The sequence below is a fragment of the Sceloporus occidentalis genome, unplaced genomic scaffold, assembly GCF_023333645.1.
Source record: "Sceloporus occidentalis isolate IW3139 unplaced genomic scaffold, rSceOcc1.0.p SCAF_4, whole genome shotgun sequence".
Taxonomy (NCBI): Eukaryota; Metazoa; Chordata; class Lepidosauria; order Squamata; family Phrynosomatidae; genus Sceloporus; species Sceloporus occidentalis.
In genome coordinates, this window is record NW_028316984.1 from 40,816,984 (window position 1) to 40,838,040 (window position 21,057).

The following is a 21,057-nucleotide window of genomic DNA, read 5'->3' on the forward strand; positions in this document are numbered from 1 at the left end:
GAATAAGCATAGACCTATATATTTCAGAATATCTAAAGATCGATACAGAGTGGAGTGTAGTAGGATGGGATAAGGAATGCAGTATTTGATTATCCATAGTAGAACAATACTTGCTAAAAGGAATCAGTGTAGCAGTGGCATCCCTTTGCCTGGTGTCACCTGGTATGAAGGGGGTGCTGTTGAGGGCTGCCAGGTGGGGTGCAGTGGGCCAAAAAGGGCATGCTCACCCCTTTCCTTTGCTTGTTGCTGTGGCCTCCTCCTGAGCAGGAAGCCACCGCCATGGCAAAGCCAAGAGGCGTGCACTCACCCCATAGTGGTAGGAGGGCCCAACCAGGTGTCAACCCCCTTTTGAGGTGTCACTTGGTGTGGCCCACAGCCCCTGCACCTCTGCAGTGATGCCACTGCAGTATAGCATTCTTTTTTTTTTTAAATGAATGTAACAAACAAGGAAGAATGTTAGGATTACCTACAACGGTCAGTTTTAACAGGAACAATTTTGGTCCTTCTGTATTCCATTCCCACCTGCTCTCCTTGTCTTCAAGCATGGTAGTAACTTACTGCCTTGATTTCTTTTACTCTTATTTCCCAAGTAACCACTGCAGGAAGCTTAGAGATCAACACCTATAGCTTATGTGACAGATTGGAAATGATTGTTCAAATGCGGTATCAAACTCCCATGTCTTGTTTAATGTTTTGTTCCATCTAAATTTTTGTCCTGATCCTGGGAGAGCACATGTCTCTGTATGGTTCCTCTAAGTGCACAACTCTAGAAAGATAAGGAAGCATGTTTCTGAATGAAGATTTTACATATTCCACCCAGCACGTGTTGATGTACGTGTTTAGCCCCTGACAGAAAGCTAATACCCCCAATTCACAGTGCTGAGAAAGAGGGGACACAGAATAAATCCAGCCTACTCTTCAGCTTTCCAAATGACTGGTCAATAGCACCTCTGTTTGTGTGTGTTTTGGGGCGTAGATGTACCATACATGCATCTATGTATCTAGACCGTAGTAATTAAATTACTGAATACATTCTATTCAGGGTGTACATTTCTCCTCATTATATATGACACAGAGAATGTGGATGTCCTTTTAATCTGTGTGTGTTGTGCGCCTTCAAGTCATTTGTGACTTATGGTAATCCTAAGAAGAACCTGTCATGGGTTTTCTTGGCAAGATTTATTCAGAGGGGGTTTGCCATTATCTTCCCTTGAGGCTGAGAGCATGTGACTTGCCCAAGATCACCCCGTGGGATTTTACATGGCCAAGCTGGGAATTGGACCCTGGTCTCCATAGTCCAACACTCAAACCACTATACCACACTGGATTGTACCTATGCGCTATTTTGTTATCTCACACAATATTAGACGTCAAGGTCATCTTACAGGACTCATTTGCACAGCAGTTAGTCTATGGCAGATACAAGACAGTACATCCAAAAAATGCTAACATATATAGTTGATGTATGAAATTCACTCTCACAGTAGTCAATGTTGTTGTCTTCCATGGCTTGAAAACAAGACTAGAGAATTTCTGCTAGCTGCTGCTAACTTGAGAACTGAATGCAATCTCCTTGTTCAGGCAATATGCCACCAAATAAAAATCAGTTTTGGTAGAATGTTGATCCTGTTGCTAGATCAATCTTTAGGTGGGATGATCTCTTGTGCACCAGACCTCTTTATGGGCTCCTCTGAGGCCTCTGCTTGACCACAGTGGGAAGCAAAATATTGTGCTAGACAGGCCTTTCATATGAACCAGAAAGCTCTTTCTTATGTTCTCCCCTCCCCATGTGTGTCTGTCTGTGAGTGTATATAACTTCAGTTAAGGACCAGTGTTTCAAGAAAATAATGAGTTTGAATATTAGGCTACAGTATGCTTTCAGTCTCTGATGATTATTTTTTATATTTGCTGTGCAGTAAACCTACTAGGCTGAAACTGTTAGAATAATTTGCTTTTGACAACCTTTTAAAAAAGAACATCAAACTTTAAAAAAACTGCAAAAAAACCCCACGGAAACTGCATTTTGTAAAGTGCTTTTTTATTAGGCATTGTCAGCTGCCCAGTAAAGTACTTTCATGCAAGTTCAACTAACATTAACCTAGGAAACCACTGCTATTCAGTACATAAAAGGTAACTAATTATGTCCAGATTCTAAAACTGGACCAGAGCATGGATGGAATATTTTGGTACATTAACATTAGCTCCCCGCAGCTTACCACTTCTGTGGATCTATTTTAACTGCATTATCTCTTCAGACTTTCTCCTTTAAAACATTACATACCTTGAAAACACTCCTCCCACACTTAGGCAAGTTTATTTCCCACTGATTTCAGCTGGAGAAATGCAGCTTTGTTATCCCACATTGAATGGTATTCTCATGTTGTAGTCTTGTAGCAGCTTAACTAAGAGTAAGCCCCACACCACACAGTGGGTCTTAACCTCTGAGATGGCATGTGTAGGATTCAGTCTGAGCCTGCAATCCCATGTGAACTTATTTCAAAGTATGCATCACTGAACTCTTTAACATTTATGAGGGAACAAGAAGGCATTCAGAGTATCTCAATGCAGAATGCTTAACTTTGGGTGGATCATGTTCTTTATATCTGGCTTTCAAATAAAACTGTGATGGGCATCCTGTTGGAGAATTATAATGGCATAAATTGAACTTACGCCATCACAACTCACTTTTTTGGTTGTTGTGAATGTTGGAATTCTGATCTGACTATGCAATGACCAAAATCCCTCCCAAACCCATCTTATAAGCAGTACAGCTTCTCCAGGACATCCATTTCTATGTTGCTGGACAGTGTGAAGTGGGAGGGGGGAATAAACAGGAATGTGTCCAGCTATTTACATATCCCTGAATATGCAGGGATCTTCTGAGGATTCTCGGAGAACCCTCCAGGTGCTTGTCACAGTACAGCTACATGAAAATAGCTGGACATACCCCTGTTGATCTCTTGTACTCCAAAAATATGAAGGGTGAATGAAGAGGGATGCTTACAAGGCAGGTTTTGGGGAAGAGACAGCTACAGAAATGCAGCCATGTGACACATGTAGGTCTTCCATTGCATTTTGTATATACCCTTTGTGTATACCAGAATTCCTTTTAAACTAAGGTGCATCATGCTTCCGAAAGACCAAAAATTAGGAGGATAATACACAAATGCTGGGGCAACTGCTCATGCATTGTGATCATTTATTTCAGCCAAGTACTACTTTTCAAATATTTCATTAGAAAAACACAAGAAGGAAAGAATGCTATTTCTATAAGCTCAAAAACCTTGCACATGTACTATCTCATGGAAAAACAGCTCATTTACAGTAAAACAGTTGGTGAAAAAATAACTTTAGAAATATTTGTCTTCCTCTTAGAGCACACCAGGTGCATAATCCTTAAGTTCATTACAACAGAAAAAAGAACATCACTGAAACAGTGCACTGTAGCCAGTTTTCAAGAGGTGGATTCACTCATACACATTCATCACTTCATTGCAATACTTAGTGATGACTTAAATGTGTGAATGGACCCATCACAGATCTAAAACCAAAGACAGAGCTTCCAGAGACACTCAGTATTACTTCACACAAATAACTTTTCAGTTCATACCTTTAGTGGTGAGTTAAGTATTGAGTAAACAGGAGATCTACATGCATGTTTGAAATAGCCCTTGATAAATATAATGACAAGTAAAGGTACAGGTTATGTTCTTAATCAATGAAGCCATCCTCAGTTCCTAGATATATATGGATTCCAGTATACTTTGAACAAACTGCAGTTGAATAATTGATCGTTCCTAGCTGAAATAAAGGTTTCTGGTGCAAACACAGGGTTCTTACAAAAAATAAAATAAAATAAAATCATCAGATAAGTAATTGAATTAAAAGATCAATTCCACAAATTATAGATTTATAAACTTTTAACCACATTGCTCCAAGTAAATTAGAAAGCTAGATTGGTCATTTATTATTTTCATCATAATGTCTGTTACTTTTACTTTGCTCTTCTACAGTTGGCTGCTCCATCTTGACTTGAACTTCTTCAGATGATAGAATGGCTCTATAGTTTAAGATGAATAAACCTAAGCTTGCATATATATCCTCATGAAATGTTTCCATTATTTCATCTTCTTGACAGATATTAGTATATTAATACAGTCTTTTTACTATGGACTGTAAACATTTTTTTTGCTTTGCTTATAGAGCCAAATAGAGCAACACCATCATTTCTAGGTAAAACAAGCTTTCAGATTATTGGAGGAAATAATATTTAACTTTTTGACTTGCTTAGTTGCTTCCTGATTGCCTAGTAATTCACTGTCAAAAGGAAATGTGGTATTAGCAATTTCCTTTAAAATGACAATATTGGTAGTCCATAGTTTTTGACAGCTGTCATCCTTATTGTTATATCCAGTAAAATTATCTGAGTTAATGATGCCAATTTCTTTTAATATTTTTTTGTAAACACCAACAAGATTTAAAATCTCTTTAGGACAGCCCAGTTCAGATTCAGTTATACTGAACAATTCTGAACTGATGTGTAGCCCTTTCAAATGCATGTTTACAGACAGTGATTTTTGCATGGTTCAACTCTGGTAATGGATAGCGCATGTCATCAATAGCTGCTTCTTGTCCAGAAGTGGTCTGATGTGAAAAAGCAGCAGTTATATAATAATTGTTACTGTTGTTATTGTTGTTGTTGCTGTTATTGTTGTTCAAAGTGGTGTCTTTATTGTTCTCCAGTATAGTTTCATCATCAGTGTTGGTAACAGGTATAACTTCTGTGACATCATCCTTACTCATTTTTCTACCTTTTTCTTTCTCTGCACCCTGCTCAGCCTCGCTATCACATTCTTTCCCATTCTTTCCATTTTGTTTGTCCTTTGCTGAATTTTCCGCTTCATTCATTTTCCCTTGCACCATTTTGTTTTCCTCTTTTTTACCTGCATCAGATGTCTTTGTGGTGCTGATATTTGTAGGTTCCTTTCCTTTAGATGCAGGAGTGATAGAGGAGAGGTCACTTGGTTGTGACTCAATCCTTGCATCTTTCTTCCTGTCTTCAGTGTCCCAAAGGCTGTCACCATTTGTTAACTGATGCTGGTTTCTCTCACCCATGGATGGATTTGTACAAGTCCTGGTAATGGCTTCTTTTTCAGAACAGTCTGGGGGCCACTTTGGTTTATTCACTTTAACCTCTTCCTCTATAGAAAATGTTCTTTTGGGTGTTTCCATAGAAGGAGGCCATGTAATGTTTAATTTGCCCTTCTCTGTGATCTGTTTTAAACTATCACCTGGAGTTTCACAAGCAACTTGCTGACTGGCAGACAGCAAAATCTGATCACTTGCTTTATCCATCTTTGGTAGGGGTGGACTGACTTGTTTAGCACGAACAGAACCAATGTGGCCTTTTTGATCTTTGGAAATCCATAATTCTTTATGTTGCTTGTGTCCAAAGCCTTCATCATAATTTCCTTTGGATTTGAAAAGTTGCTTAAAGTGGGGTTTACAGTATATTTTACCATGGAGAGAAGCATAATTTCCCAAGCTGTCAAATCAAAGAGAAAATATTTTACGGCATGCATCAATCACAAATACTTCAGGAATATCCAATTTTAGTTGACATTTTAAGTACCTATAAATAACAGTGTCTGTAAATACAGCTTTGACTTCTGTCACTTTAGAAAATAAATAAATAAATATTTTCCATTTAATGTATAATGCCAAGTAGATTAAATAATATTGGGCTGGCTCCAGATTTAGAATAAGCTCACTGAAGAAAGAAGAGAGACCTGAGGTGGCTTTACATTAGATGTTTAAGCCAGACATTTTCACATGCTAGTTCTGACTTCCTTTCTTCATCACTACTTTGCCATGTTTTTAAGGAGGCTTGGCTTTGACATTTACAATGAACACTGAGCAGATGAACCTATAGGCTTCACATCTACAGTGTAGTCTCACTCCCATCTTCCTCACTGGTGCAGTTTTATTAGCATGCATGACCTCTTCAGTTTCCACTATAATTCTTCATTTGCCTATGTAAACATTCATTTGCACAGTCACACTTAATATTAATCACAAATAAAGCCATTTTAAAAATATCCTCCCTTTCCATTTTGAGTACCTATAATTAACAGTAACTGTAAATACTACTACTGTACCTGAACTCCTATCACTTTAGAAAAGAATTAATAAATATGCTTTATTTAATGTATACTGACAAGCAGATGCTATAATATTGGCTTGGATCCAGATTTAAATAGATTCACTGAAGGAAGAAGTGGGACCTGAGGGGGCTTTACAAGAAGTTTTTTTTTAAAGCCAAACATTATGTGGTGGCCGTGTTAGTGATGGTGGCGGTGATAGTGATGATAGCTGATATTTTAATTAGTGCTAAAACACTACATTTTACAAATTATTAAAGCAACCATGCAGGAGACACTAAATTAAAATGAGCTTTAGTGCAAGCTAAAAAGTTTATTTTGTTTATTGATTTATGTAGTCAGGATTGTCCCTTTCCCTAACCACAAAGTTTGCTACACTAATTGATGTGGACATAGCATAGTGAAACACCTAAGTGAAGCAAAGTAAAAGAAACAGACAAAAACATAATAGTGTATCCCCTTGATGTGTGGAAAGTATGCCACTGTATGTAGCTTATAGCAGAAGATAATAGATTGGACAGGAATAAGAGTCAGGGTGGAAATACAAGTTGAGTATCCCGTATCCAAAATGTTTGGGATCAGAAGTGTTTTTTCGCTCTACAAATTTTGGTATATTTGCAGATATAATGAGATATCTTGGAGATGGGACCAACATCTAAACACAAAATTCATTTATGTTTCATATGCACCTTGGACATGTGGCCTGAAGGTAATTTTATACAATGTGAAGTCAAAGGCTTTCACGGCCAGTGTCCATAGTTTTCTGCGGGTTTTCCAGGCTATATGGCCACATTCTGGAAGATTTATTCCTGACGTTTCACCTGCATCTGTGGCTGGCATCTTTATTCAGAGGGCGGTGGCATGGAAGTGTGTGTGTGTATGTGTGCGCGGCAAGCATGCGCCTTGGTTAGGAGGAAATGATTTACATGTTAATCTGTGTGTTGGTCTGTTGTTGAATGACAAGGCCTCATAGGTGGGAGGATATGTGGGAGGATATGTGTGTCTATTTAATTAGCAATCCACTGACTGCAGGGATTTTTATACAATATTTTTAATAAGTTTGTGCTACATTGAAACATCAGAAAGCAAAAGTGTAACTAGCTCAGCCACTCATGAAAAAAGTGTTGAACTTTCGAGCACTTCAGATTTTGGATTTTTGGATAAGAGATGCCCAACATATATAACTGAAGTTTCTCTCCCTTCTTTCTTCCCCCAGTCAAGATAGTATCTCTCTCCCTCAATTCTTCCCTTCTTTAATATGTATTGCATATATGAAATTTCTTTCACTGTTCAACTATAAGGATTCCTGTTACTTGACTGAAAATAAAGGGCACATTTAGCTGTGTTCTTATCATTTTGCAAACCAAATAATGGCAAATAACTTTCAAGGGATAGATGAACTCAATACTTTTTGCCATTTTGATTCTAGATAGAAGATTAATATCATTGTTTTCATCTAAGGAATGACAAAAATGTAAAATATGGAGAATCAATGTCTTTCTCTTCAAGATGGAGATATTTAGAGACAAAGTGTTTCCAGCTGCAGTTTAATACACATTTCCTTGGGAATGTGAACTGTATCCAATGAGACTTATTTCACAGTGAAAGGCATCTGCCAAGTGATCATTTCTTTGACAGGAAAATCAGATCTTCTGCTTTTTTGATCCAGTATCTTGGGTATCACCCATATGAAAATAGATGCTGGCTATGACAGTATTTGCATGTCAAGTTTTAATTGTTCACTTCATCTTACCTTAATTTACTGCCACAGTGGTGACATCGGAAACATGATTTATGAAAAGTCTGCTTGTCGGCAAGCAGGCACTCCATTGGATAAACCCTCTTTTGACAAAGTAGGCATGTTTCCTTTCCCTGAAGTTGCAGTTTCTAGAAATAAATGAGACAGAGTGTCAGTGCTATGTGTTGTTATTCATTCCCCTATTTTAAACTATGTGCATCACCACTAGAAAAGCTAAAAGTGTTGGCTCACAAATAATTAATGCCTAAGCCTCCCATTTAAATGGCCAAATCAAAGTCAGGTTATATTGAAAACTGTGCTTTCATTTGGGGAGAATAGCCCTTTATATATTCCTTGAAGACACAGACTCTGCTTTATATTCACACTTTATATTTTGTATAAATATATTATATTTAGTATCTTTGAATTTAGATTATTCATAATATTTTATGTTGTAGCTATTATGGCCTGAATCCAGTTGTACTATTGCAAGGCCCATTGCACTAGAGTACATGTGTTTCTAGAATTAAGGCAATGGAGGGATCCAGCATAGATTTCTGTTGTATCCTGTCTCTTGCACTACTTGCTTGCACAATTGTTAAATCCAGCAAAGCTATGGGTGTGGAGTTTTTCACTCCCCTGGTGTCTCATTGGATCTAGGCCATAGTTCTGATGGTTATTACATTAGCAAAGTCTAGGACTAAAATCCTGTTTGCTTGTTTTTTCGATTTGTTTTGTTTTACTTTTGATAAATTACTTTTGAATTATTGCTATTATTATATTCATTTATATGTGTGCATTATTTATATGGTGTATTTTTGAGGCTGATATTTTGTTTGAATGCTATACATATATTTTTGATGCTTGGTTTTTGCTTGTGAGCCACTTTGAGCACACCCATGTGGCATACAGACATTAAATCATGTCAGATCATGCAGGTTCGTATTAGGGACACCATTATTCTAACTAGAGTAAGTTACTGTTTATTAATATTTGTTAATATTTAGTAAATTTAATATTTATTGAATATCAAATATATTAGCTGAATCCTCTTGGTGCATTATGCCAGCATAACAGTCTGTTATTCTATCATAGTGCTCTTTTTGAAGGGTTGTCCAGGAAAAACAGGGAAAGTGCAACTGCTGCAGCCTCTTCTAGCTTGTCTGTCTTTCTTCATTAATACCTTTTGCCATCTTGACCACACACTGATATTGCTTGGCCACATATGTCCCTGTTTTCATCTGTGAAAGGCTGGAGGGTAAGTTTCCATAGCCCTTTTCTTCCTGCCATTGCACCACCACCACTGCCACTTGTGCCATGTAGTTGTGTTGGTGAAGTGCAGCAACAAGATCAAGGCCACTGTAGGTCCATTTGGAAAATGGTGGTCAGAACTGTAAACATCTGAAAGGCAGCTAAGAAACATATATCAGATCTTCCTCTCAATAATAATAGGTTTACATGACCTAGAGCCTTATCACATTACAAAACAAACCTGACAAGCAGTGGCAGAGAAGCATTTTTGGGTTTGCTTCTCTGCATAACATCCACCCTCTTCAGATTGTAAAAGCATGAAAGAGGATAGGAAAAGCATCCCTCTTGTCATGCTGGAAAAATCCATTTGGCAAAAGAGATGCTTTTACAACCCTCTCCTGTGCTTTTATGCAGGCCCGTAGCTAGGTTTTTATGGGCCCTGGGGCAGAAAGTAGGGCTTGGTAGGGTGGAGCGTTCACACACTTCCTACTGTGTACTGTGGGCACCATCTTAGCACACTGCTGTTTGGGGCCCCCTTTGGCTGGGTGCCCCAGGGTGGTGTCTCAGTTGCCCCAGCCTAGCTATGGACCAAAAGTGAAAATAATTGCTTCCACATCATTCAGAGAAGCAGTCTGAAAGACGCTTCTCTGGTGCTGCTTGTTGGGTTTGTTTTGTAATGTGATAAGGCTGTATGTATCAGAAGAGATCAAAGAGAGGTATATAGTTTTAGCCACCATTTCTTCTTTCTGCTTAAGCATTTCTTCCATCACAACCCCAGAATCTCAATTTGCTGCTACTTTTCTATATCACTCCAGGCTTCCAGAGCCTCAACATACTGCCTTGCTGTGGGATTCCTCCTATGTTCCTATAGGTCCTTAGTCTAATCCAGCATGACTCCTCCTATGCTCTTAAATATTTCTGTATATTCAATAACACTGTTTTCATCAGTTCTTGGAACAAATATCATTGAGCATGCTTTGTTTTGGAAAAATAATATTTGCATAAATATATTTATTTAGTAGAATGACAAATTCATGTAAAGCTTTATATTGTTGTCTTTCTTTGTCACTTGTTTTCTGAGTCCCACTATACATAGTGAAATTTTCCTATCACATGTTGAAGAGTGGAACTATACATCTCCTTTGAAAGCTATTGATCTCCACCCTCATGAACAAAACAGAATGAAGTCACACTAAGGTATCTGCTATAGACATACTTTGCTAAGAAGGAAACTTACACTATTCTCTTTAAAATGAAAGGGAGAAATACAAGATCCCACTGTATTTGCCATGCAAAGCCAAAGAACTTCATTCAATTCCATTCCTCAAACGCAGAATCTGTTACATGTTTTTAAACTGAAGAAAAGAACCATAAAATGCATTTTGTAAGGGGTGTGTGTGTGTGTATGTGTGTTTGTGTATAGTGCTTAGGAAAATATTTTCACTATCAGCATTCAAAGAGCATACTAAGTAAACCTAAAACTGTCAGTATTGGTTAGTCACAATCAGCACAATCAGCAAAGGTACATGCTTTTGGAGTGAGACAAAAGGTTCTTGACAGTGAGAAAGAAAGGAAAGAGAAGAAAATACAAGTGGAAAAATGTTAGCTGGAGTTATGTTCACCCTTCTAGTTACATATTAGTTGTGCCAAAAAAAATGTCGCCATGGTTCCATTCCTTTAATGCTGTTAAAAACTTCCTTCACATCTTGCATGCTTATTTACCACTAATAAACTCTGCTTCCTCATGGAAGCTGCTTCTCACTTCTGCTTCAGCGGCTTCTGACATGGTGTAGCCAAGGCTTTTAAATACTCGCTCGCTCTCTTGCCAAGTCTTCTGAAAATTCCTTAGCAGCTCATCTGGTGAATCACCAGCAGAAATATCCAAGATGTGCCCTGAGATTACATCTTCATATGTTGGAGGCGCACGCTTGAAGCCAAAGCTGCCTGACTGCATCCCATCTGTGCCTCGTGAAGTGGAAGTGGAGGTTCTTGATTCAACTATCATGTTCTCAAATGAGTCCATGCTGGAAGAACATTCATTGCATGACTTTGTGTCAAAACACACTGTGGGTTCAAATGAATGCTCTTTAACAACACATTGCTTTTGCTTGTAGGTTTTATTTTCCTTGGGTTCTCTTTGTCGCTTGCTTGGAGACTTCTGGAAATGTTCTTTTTGCTTTTCAGGCTCCTGAGAAGTGTGGCCAAATCCACTCTTGCTAAACCTATGCCTTTCTTCCTTAATTTGGCCACTGATTATACCATTTTCTACATACCTATTCTGGGATTGCACCTCCGTTTTTGGCTTATCATTAAACATTTTTTCGAGTATATCTTTTTTATCCTCACTTTCATTTACCAGTTTTTCAGGTACCTCTGGTTCCTTTCTTATGTGAATCATCTGTTCAGATGCTTCATACCTATGCACCAGCCCTTTGGGATCAGACTTGGGAATCTCAAACTTTTGAGTAAAACAAACAGAGCCTACATTTTGTCCTTGTGGCCCTGAGCCTTCTGGAATGTTCCCTCTCTTTTGGGAGATGTGCATTTTGTTTGTTTCAGATTCTTCGTGGGTTTCTTTAGTTTTCTTCACTGTGCCAGCAGTTACATGTGATTCATTTACAGGGGTCATTTTTGAAGACAAAACATCAGGTTGACGTGTGTCAATCTTGATTTGCCGACGGAGTGTTGCAGGAGATTTAACAATCTCTGATCTTTTCTCTATGATAGGAATTGGGGTTACTGATCTAGTTTGTGTTGCCCCTTGAGACAATTTCACTGTTGTGTCTTTCAGCTTGGCAAGCTGCTCTGAACGGCTTCTTGGAGGAGAGGGAGAGGGGCAAGTGGCTGACTGTTGATGTATCTTGGATGTTGGTGTAGCACTTCTGGGGGGAGGTGATGGTGGAACTGGAGTGTTTTCCCTTTGGACTGGAGACAAGACCTCCCTGAGAGGGGATTCAATACGCCTGGATTCAATTGTGATGTATGTCGGTGAGGGTGCTCGTGTCCGTAGGGATGGTGAAGCTGTTCTGATTTCTGAAAATCTCTGTGCACTGACTATCTGATTTATTTCTTGATGGGCCATTGTGTCTCCAATTGTCTCTTTAGTCTTCTGTGAGCCTTTCATGGTAAAGCCTATGCTGTCTTTAGCTAGTTTCTGTGATGGTCCACCAATGTGAAGAGAGTCCTTTCTAGATTTCAGAGGTTTCATGGAAATCATGGCTGTCTGGATGGCATCTTCACATGATTCAAGCATTTTGGCAGCTTGCTCCTTAACAATCAATAATTCTTCTTTCATCTTTTCTACATTATTCTGTTGTGCAATGTAGGTTAAGCTTTCTTTCTTTTCTTGTTCTATCAGCCAGTCTGGTATAACATTTATGAATGCCTGAAATATTTTGATCCCATTTTTATTTGGCTCTGTTTCAAACTCTTTCACTCTAGATAACACCTGCTGTACCTCCTCACGTTTCCTCAAAAACTCTAATATATCTACTGGGCTCTTCTCATTGCTATGTGGCAATCCTCTTGGTAAACTGGTTGATAATGGTTTTTTTGGTGTAAACTCTTGTATTGGCTCTGTTGTTTTCAGAAGGCCTTTTTTCTGATGGGTTGTTGTTTCCCTAGCACGTTCCTTTTGGTTTAGACTACAGCTTTCCTGGGACAGTTTATTTTGCTTGTTTTTCTCCCAAACAAGAGTTTTCCCTTGTTCAGACATCTGTGCATCTTGGTGTATATCAATTATCTTCTGCTTGACCATTTTTTCTGATTTATTGCTAACCTCTTCTTGATTTCGTTGAACTGTTACTTTTTCTTCTTTAGGGAAAACAATTACTCGACTCTGCTTTCCTTCCATAACTGAAGAGAGTTTTTCTTGTTTAATTTTACCTTTCTCATTTTCCTGCCTTTGAACTAACCTCTGTTTCACTTCACTGGATTCTTTGTCCTTTACTTCTTTCTTTCTTTCTGTGTACTTTAAAAGTGGCTTTTCCAGGCACATCTCATCAACATTCACAAGACTATTCGGTTTTGCAGTCTTCTGCTTTTTGACTGTAGAACTGCTTATGTTTTCTTTCTGTTTTTCATGAATTTGTTGTTTATGAATACTAGCTCCCTCTTGGTTTTTGAGCACCACAGACTCCTTGTGGATTTCATGTAAGCTTTGATCTAAAGGTGGAAGCTTGATGGTTTTGACTTTGAAAGTAGGGGACACTGTTTTAGCTTTTGACATATGCAATTGCTCCTCATTTTGGTATTGCTCTCTCTTGTGGATAGTATGTTCTCTCTGGGCCTCTACCTTCTGGGAAGATTTACTCTGTTTAGTAAGGTTTTGTAAATCATGCACTGTTGTTTTTTTACTGTGCTCTTCTGCTGAAATTTTTAAAATGTCTTGAGACTGATCAGCTGCTGCTACTTTTGGCATAGGCTGTGGTTCATCAGCTTGGGACCTTCCCACTTGGGCCTTGCTGTGACATTCAGGCTCAGTGGGCATCTCTGATGTGGCAGAGAACAATATCCCTTGCAGAGGGGTTTGATGCAGTTCTTCTAGATTTAGGACTGGATTACATGTTTCTGACTCTTTCTGAACAGAACTTCCCCAGGTTTCACTGTTTCTTCTCATAACTGTCAGAGAAACATCTTTGGCTTGGTTTTGCTCTATCTCTTCCCGTTGCTGTCTGTATCGTTCTTCTGCAATCATTAAAGGAGTTTTAAATTTTCGTACGTAAGGCTTAGGTTTTGTTTGTGTTGTCTCTAATGGAAGAGAAGGAGACCTAACCAATGGAAATGCAACTGTTCTTTTCATTGGCAATGTCTTCAGCTTGATTGCTTCTGTAACTGACGAAGGCCTTATAACCTCTTCAACTTTTGCGCAGACTTCCTCTTTCTTTTCATGGCTAACAGTCTTCATCATCATTGTGCTTTCTGTCTTTTCTTCCACCATTTTCATAGTATCATTTTGTGTGTTTATCTGAACAACATTTGGCTGTATTTTTCTAGGTGTTCTAGGCTGGCTTGTTTCTAAATCTTTCTGCGGTTTCATCTGTTGGCGTTGCCTGATGTATGGGCCTCTGCTCCCTTTAAGACTGTCATGATGTTGAATTGATGCTTGTAATGTTTTGTCAAGATGTTTGAGGAAATTATCTTTCTTTTCTTTGGGATGGGGAACAGTTGAGGGTTGAGGAAGAGGTGAGGGAGATGGAACACAAGCCAGTTCACTTTTATCTTTGTCTTCTACTGGGGGCGGTGGAGGAGGAAAATGCTCACCCTCCATTTTGCCCTGCCCTATGGGTGGTGGAGGTGAAGGAAAACTTTGCCTGTCAGAAGCCATCATGAAATGAGTTAGAGGAGGAGGTGGTGGTGGCAGAGGTAATTCAGCATCGGAGGAAGTGACTGAAACCGGAGGTGAAGGAGGAGGTGGCGGCGGGGGTGGAGAATCAATGTCTGACCTATCCAGGCCCTTAGGATTCTTAATCAGATTTACTGGATTTCCCCCCATAACCTTGAACTCTGACTGTGCAGCTTCTACTTTAGCCTTTCCCCTGAACCTCAGCATGGATTTCTCCTTTTGCTGGATAACATTACACTTTTGTTTCCTTTCAGCTTCTTTAAATTGGCTGTGCATTTCCTGTGTGGCTCTGACTTTTTGATCAGATTTTATATTTTGTTCTGATGCCATGGAAACCTCAGCTTGGATTGCCTTAACATTATTTTTCTTCTCTTTCCAAACCTCCTTTGAATGCTGAGATTGTTTTTTATCATGTTGCATCTCTTGTGTCTGAAAATGGCCAGCTGCTTTGGAACTCATGCAGGTTGACATGTTGACCAGTTCCTCTGCTTCTCTGTGACTGGAGCTATGATCACATGTTGACAGTGTTGATTTTTCTTTTGTTTCCTCTTGATGGTTTGTGTCAAAACATTTCTCATCTTTACTTTCATGAAATATATTATGTTTCTTTCCAGTCATTTGTTTTGCGGACTGTACAAAACTGGATGAAGTGTCTTTCCTCATCATTCTGCTCGCCTCTGATTTTTCCATTCTTTCCTTCTTTTGAACATTGCTATAAAAAGCAGATTGATCAATCATATATTGATCTGTATGACACTTTGCTTCTCCTTTGCCAATGTTATGTTCTGTGACGTTACCTATAGACTTATCTCCTTTTTCCATGACTTTGTATTGGGAACTAGATAAGCCCTTCACATTTTTCTTATCTGCTGGATGTGCCTTGGTGCTCTCTTTCTGATCCAGATGGATTGCTCTCGTACCTTCAGAGAGGATGCTCTCTTGTTCAAACTTCATCCCTGCATGATGTTTCTTATGAGAGTTTATATTATTTTGTAAACTGTCATTTATACTAATTTCATGTTTGACTAACTGTTGAGATGGCATAAACAGACTCTTGTTGGTCTGTTTCAAATTTCTATGGGTGGCTGCTTGGTGCTGTAGTGTTTTTCTTTCTGCTGAACCTTCCAGAAAGCTCCCTTCCATTGTCTGATTCTCTCTGCTGTCTATTTCCTCTCTAGCTACTTCCTTGAAAGACTGCTGAGCTGCTTTTAAAGACCTCAATGTGGACTCAAGGTCACCTTGAACAACCTCTTCTCTCAAGATTTCATTTTTTGTGTGTCTTGCTCTCTCCAGAGATTCAATAGCCTGCTTAATATCACCTGGAATGACATCAGGTTTTTCTGTTTCTTTCAGCTGATGAGCTGATTCTTTAAGAGACTTCAGAGTTGCAAGGATGTCAGCTTTTATAATTTCTTCCTTCTCTGTAACAGTTGTTTGATTTATGGCCTGGCTGAGGGAATTTAAAGCTGCCTTCAAATCGCCTTTTATAATTTCTTCTTTGCATACATGACAAGATGTAGTCTGTGGTTCAGTCATAAAGATTTTAACTGCATTACATACATCTCCAGGGATGATATCAGCTTCATTAACTGTCCGTTGAATATTGGACTTCTTTTTCTTAAGTAACAGCTTTGTCCCTTCAACATCACCACCAATTATTTCTTCCTCCTCATCTTCTTGATTCCTTCTTGAAAATGTTTCATTTGTCCCTGTCAGGAGGTGTTTCAGATAATCCAGAGCTCCAGCCTCTATGCATGTTGTAAAAAACTGAACATTGCCCCTTTCAGAGTCATCTATTTTAGGTCTTTCTAATATTTCATTATTCATGGCAGAAGAGAGAAGGCTGTGAATTGTACGTTTTACATCACCACCAATAATTTCATCTTGCTTAATGTTATTATCATCCTTTTTGTGAAAAAGAGAATAGACTGTCATGTTAATGTCACCCCTCTCATTTTCCTGAATTAAAATTCCATGTTTTACAGAGCTATCCTTACTAAACAGGTTTTTAATGGCTTGCTGTATATCACCTCTCACCACCTCTTCCTTTTCAATATGAACATCTGTTGATCTATTCAGCAACTGCTGTTTGGTCAAATTCACATTGCCCTTTTCATCTTCATTTACTTTACTTTCCCTTTCAACAGTGCTGGGTTTGGACAGCAAGTTCAACATGATGTTGGCTAAGTCTCCTTTAATAACCTCTTCTTTTTGTATTTCAGGAGCCTCCTGGTTCATCAGTTTATATTTTGCCATTCTGACATCTCCAATTTCATCTGACTCCAAGATAATTCCATGTGTTTCTACGACCTTGTGAGAATAAAGTTCCTTTAAAGTTTCCTTCACACTTTTCCCAATGATTTCTTCCTTTTCAACTTTACTTTCATTGAATTCATGGAAAGGAGTTGTTTCAAAGAGCCATGTTGTGGTTTTAACGTCTGCCTGTGGAATTTCCTCTTTATCTATTTTTGTATCGCTTTCATCAGTTTCCTTAATGGAGTCTAGCGGCTGGTTTTCAAAAAGCCACACTGCATGCTGAACATCACCTTCTTGCACCTCCTCCTTTGTTACTGTCTTGACATCTTTATACTCTGATTCTTCTCCTCTGATCTCATCTATGGTATGGGTTTCAAACAGCCAAGTTGATGTCTTAACATTGCCATGCTGTATTTCACTGACACTCACTGTCCTTACATATATGCTTTCTTGGGCTTCTTCAGACTCAAATAATTTCTTGCTTGCTTTCACATCACCACCCTGAACACTGTCAACTGTGGGAACAATTGTTTTTTCCTCATCAGAAATGGTGTCTAATGGCTGTGTTTCAAATCTGTATCTGACTGAACTAACATCTCCTTTCTGAATATCTTCTTGGGTGACTGATTTTATAACATATACATTGTCTGTTTTGTTTATTGATTCTAGAGGCTTTGTTTCAAACAGCCAGCGAGTCCCACGTACATCTCCATGAATGACTTCTTCCTTTTTAACAGTAGTCACCTCATGATAATACCCTTCTCTGTCCTGAATTGCATAAAGTGGTTGGGTCTCAAAGAGCATTCTGTAGCTTTTCACATCTCCTTTTGTTATTTCATCTTCACTAACAGTTTTATTGGTGTTTATATCTCCAGAAGAGTCATCTTTAATCTGATCCAGAGAAAAAGTCTCAAAGATAAAGCATCCTTTTCTCACATTTCCACCCTGTATGTCTGTCACAGTTTTTACTGAGGTTCTGTCTTCTTCATACTCTGTTATTTCATCCAGAGACTGGTTTTCAAAAAGCCAACAACAACGCAAAACATCCCCTTTCTGTATGTCTTCATGCTGTAAGGTTTTAATTTTCTTCAAAACCTCTTCTGAACTGGAATTTATGGAGTCTAATGACTGGTTCTCAAATTTATACCTCATGGTAGAAACATCTCCAGGCTGGATATCAATTTCTACAACCCGCTTGATTTCTTTGCCTTCTTCTCCTTGTATGTTTTCTAGCTTCTCTGTTTCAAAAACGAAGCATGCTGTGCGGACATCACTGCCCTGAATGTTCTCCTGCTCCACTGTGTGCAGTTTTATGTCTGTTTCTGAGTCTTCCCCTATTGCATCGAGTGGCTGGGTTTCAAAAAGCCATGTGCAAGTTTTGACATCCCCTTTCTGGATCTCTTCACTATCAGACACTACTGTTTCTTTGTCATACAGAGTTTCCATTGGTTGTGTTTCAAATAGCCACTTGCATGTTTTCACATCCCCCTTGACAACTTCTGTTGTCTTGGACTCTGTTTCACTTTCTTCATCTTCGACATGAGTAAAATGTTTGATGGAGTCAAGAGGCTGAGTTTCAAACAGCCACTTTGCTGTTTTGACATCACCTGACTGTACTTCTTGTGAAGATATCCCTTTGATAATCTCAATTTTTTCAATACTCTCATCAAACTGATCAATGGGCCTGGTTTCAAATAGCCACCTGCAGTTTCTGACATCCCCCCTAATTATCTCCTCTTGTCGAATTGTTTTAACTTTGTGATATTTCCCAAGTCTATCCTGAATTGCATACAATGGAGTTGTTTCAAAAACAGCTTTATTTAATTTGACTGCACCTTGCATTACACCTTCAACTTGAATTTTATACAAGTCATCCTGTTTCCTTAAATGGCATGTTTCAAATACATGTCTACAGCTGCTTACATCTCCCTTGTCAATTTCCTCCAGTTGCACAGTTCTTACAAATTCTTTTCTTTCCTCTCCAATCTGTTCAAGAGGCTTAGTCTCAAAAATCCATTTTTGATGCCTCACATCCCCTTTCTCTTCCTCAGTGGCCTCCATTTTTGGAAGCTTTCCAACATCTGGGCTGTCTTTTAGCATATCCATTGGCAATGTTTCAAATAGGTGTTTAGTGGTATTTACATCCCCTCCTATTATTTCTTCTGATTGCAAAGGATTGGTATCTTCATTTTCTTTCAGGGTATCAAGAGGCTGAGTTTCAAAAAGCCAACATTTTCTGCAGACATCTGTGCCTAGAATGGCTTCTTTTTCCACAATCGTTTCTTCAGATTCCTCTTTAATAGTATCCAAAGGCTGGGTTTCAAATAACCATTTTGCCCTGCCCACTTCACCTTTGATGCTTTCCTCCATGGAGATTCCACGGACAACTTTGATTTCCGTGGACTCTTTGTTGATCATGTCTAGAGGCTGTGTTTCAAACATCCAGCGTACAGTTCTGACATCTCCTCTCTCCAGATCTTCCCTATGGACAGTTTTAATCTCTAGCATTTGGCCTAAATTGTTTCTAATAACATACATTGGTAGGGTTTCAAAATGTCTTATACTTCTCTTCACATCCCCTTTAATCTCCTTTAGTTCTGATCTAAGCTGCAGCAACTTAGTTTCATCCACCGAGTAAAGCTGCCCCAGGCTATCCAGATGCTGCATTTCAAACATGTACTTCACTGTTTTGACATCTCCACCAGTGATCTCCTTGATACAGGTTTCATCAGATTCTTGTTCTTTTTCATGGTGAATTTTATTCATTGAGTCTAATGCCTGAGTTTCAAACATCCAAGTGGCCGTGCGGACATCTCCACAAGCTAGTTCAGGAACTCTGTCAGCACTTTCTGGGTCCTCTGAAGGATGTGCACCCAATGCATCTATGGGCTGTGTTTCAAACATCCAAGTAGTATACTTAACGTCTCCACCTGCAATTATTTCTTGATCTGCGATGCTTTTAACATCATTTGGATCAGGAGATTCATCTCTGATTGAATCCAGGGGCTGATTCTCAAAGATCCACCTCATAGACTGGACCTCCCCTTTTAGAATTTCATCCCATTCCAAATACTCCCTTTCTGGGCTCATGCACTTTTGAGGGCTGCTTTCTGAATTTTCAAAGATGGACCGAGCCTGACGTACATCTCCTGCTAGCGAGCTTTCTGTTTCAGTAGTGCTACTCGACACTATCTCAGAAATGTCATTGAAGTAATCTTTTTCCAGATTCTTTCTCAATTCTGGATGAATATGCTTGTATAAACGTTTCAATTCATAAAGGTTTCTTTGCTTAGAATACAAATCTTTGGGGAGGGGTTGCTTTGATGGAGAGGGAGAGGGTTCAGGGGACTGGGAAAACTCTGTCATTTCAGATGGCGCCTGTAGTAAGTCTGGAGATGGTGGAGGAGGAAATTCCTCTGTACTTCCATACTTAGGAGAGGTGTAGCAGGCTGCTGCTGAGGCAGCAGATCTGTACTCGGTTTTCCTCACCATGTACGCTTCCTGGTGTCTGCTTGTAGAAACAGCTTCAGCAGAAGAGGAAACGGCTGAAGAAGGCCAGACCATTTCTTGACACTCCTTTTCAATCTTTAGGAGACAAAATTGGTTTTATTTTATTTTATTTTATTTTAAAAAATAGGGTCATAATGTTGTATCCATTCTATGTGTGCAATTCAACCCTTCACACTACTAAACAGTTGGAGTTTAAGGGAAATCAGATCCTCTTTTATCTATCCCAAAATAATGCTAGGGCGCAACAGGGTGATTCAACACAGTCTCTGAATGATAACTGAGGTAATTCATTTATAGTTTTCGCTTTGGCAATTAGCTAATTTATATTTATAATATTTAATTTATCTGCCTGACAGTGGACCTACATTGCATTCCAAGACCGTCTGGATATTGCCTGTATTTCATATTAACAGGTGTTGCAGTCATAGCTTTACACTCACTATAAGAGCTAAAATGTACAGAAGAAAGAGCGTACACCCAGGGAAAAAGAATTGAACAAGTACAAAAAAGCAAGGATGCTTTAAAGAAAAGTGCAGTACTTTAGGTGGATGTTCATTAAAGAATGTGTTTAGGGGTGTTATAATATCCCAGATTATTTCTGTTATATGCAGTTTAACATATAGTCTAACCAGTTGCTTACTGGACAACAGTTCAATGCTATGAATCAGTATGCTGGTGCATTGGTTCATGAGGCCACATTTAAATGATCTAAATTTTAGCATGATGCTCAAATAGGTATACTGGAAGACAGAAATACAGGAACATAATCCTGGCCCTGTCATGAGATATCCTGCCTC

The 21,057-nt window shown here is 38.8% G+C and overlaps 1 protein-coding gene across 1 annotated transcript in view; it reads right to left on the reverse strand.

Moving 5' to 3' along the window:
- Window positions 1–5,456: 5,456 nt before the first annotated feature.
- The window catches only part of XIRP2 (xin actin binding repeat containing 2), a 59,041-nt gene continuing 43,440 nt past the window's right edge, over window positions 5,457–21,057 (reverse strand). Inside the window, exons 6-8 of the mRNA XM_089519817.1 lie at window positions 10,873–20,335; window positions 7,915–8,048; window positions 5,457–5,545 (exon numbers count right to left, since the gene is read on the reverse strand). Of these exons, the coding sequence (XP_089375943.1) occupies window positions 7,954–8,048; window positions 10,873–20,335 (9,558 nt within the window). The 3' untranslated portion in view covers window positions 5,457–5,545; window positions 7,915–7,953. The remainder of the gene's footprint in view (window positions 5,546–7,914; window positions 8,049–10,872; window positions 20,336–21,057) is intronic.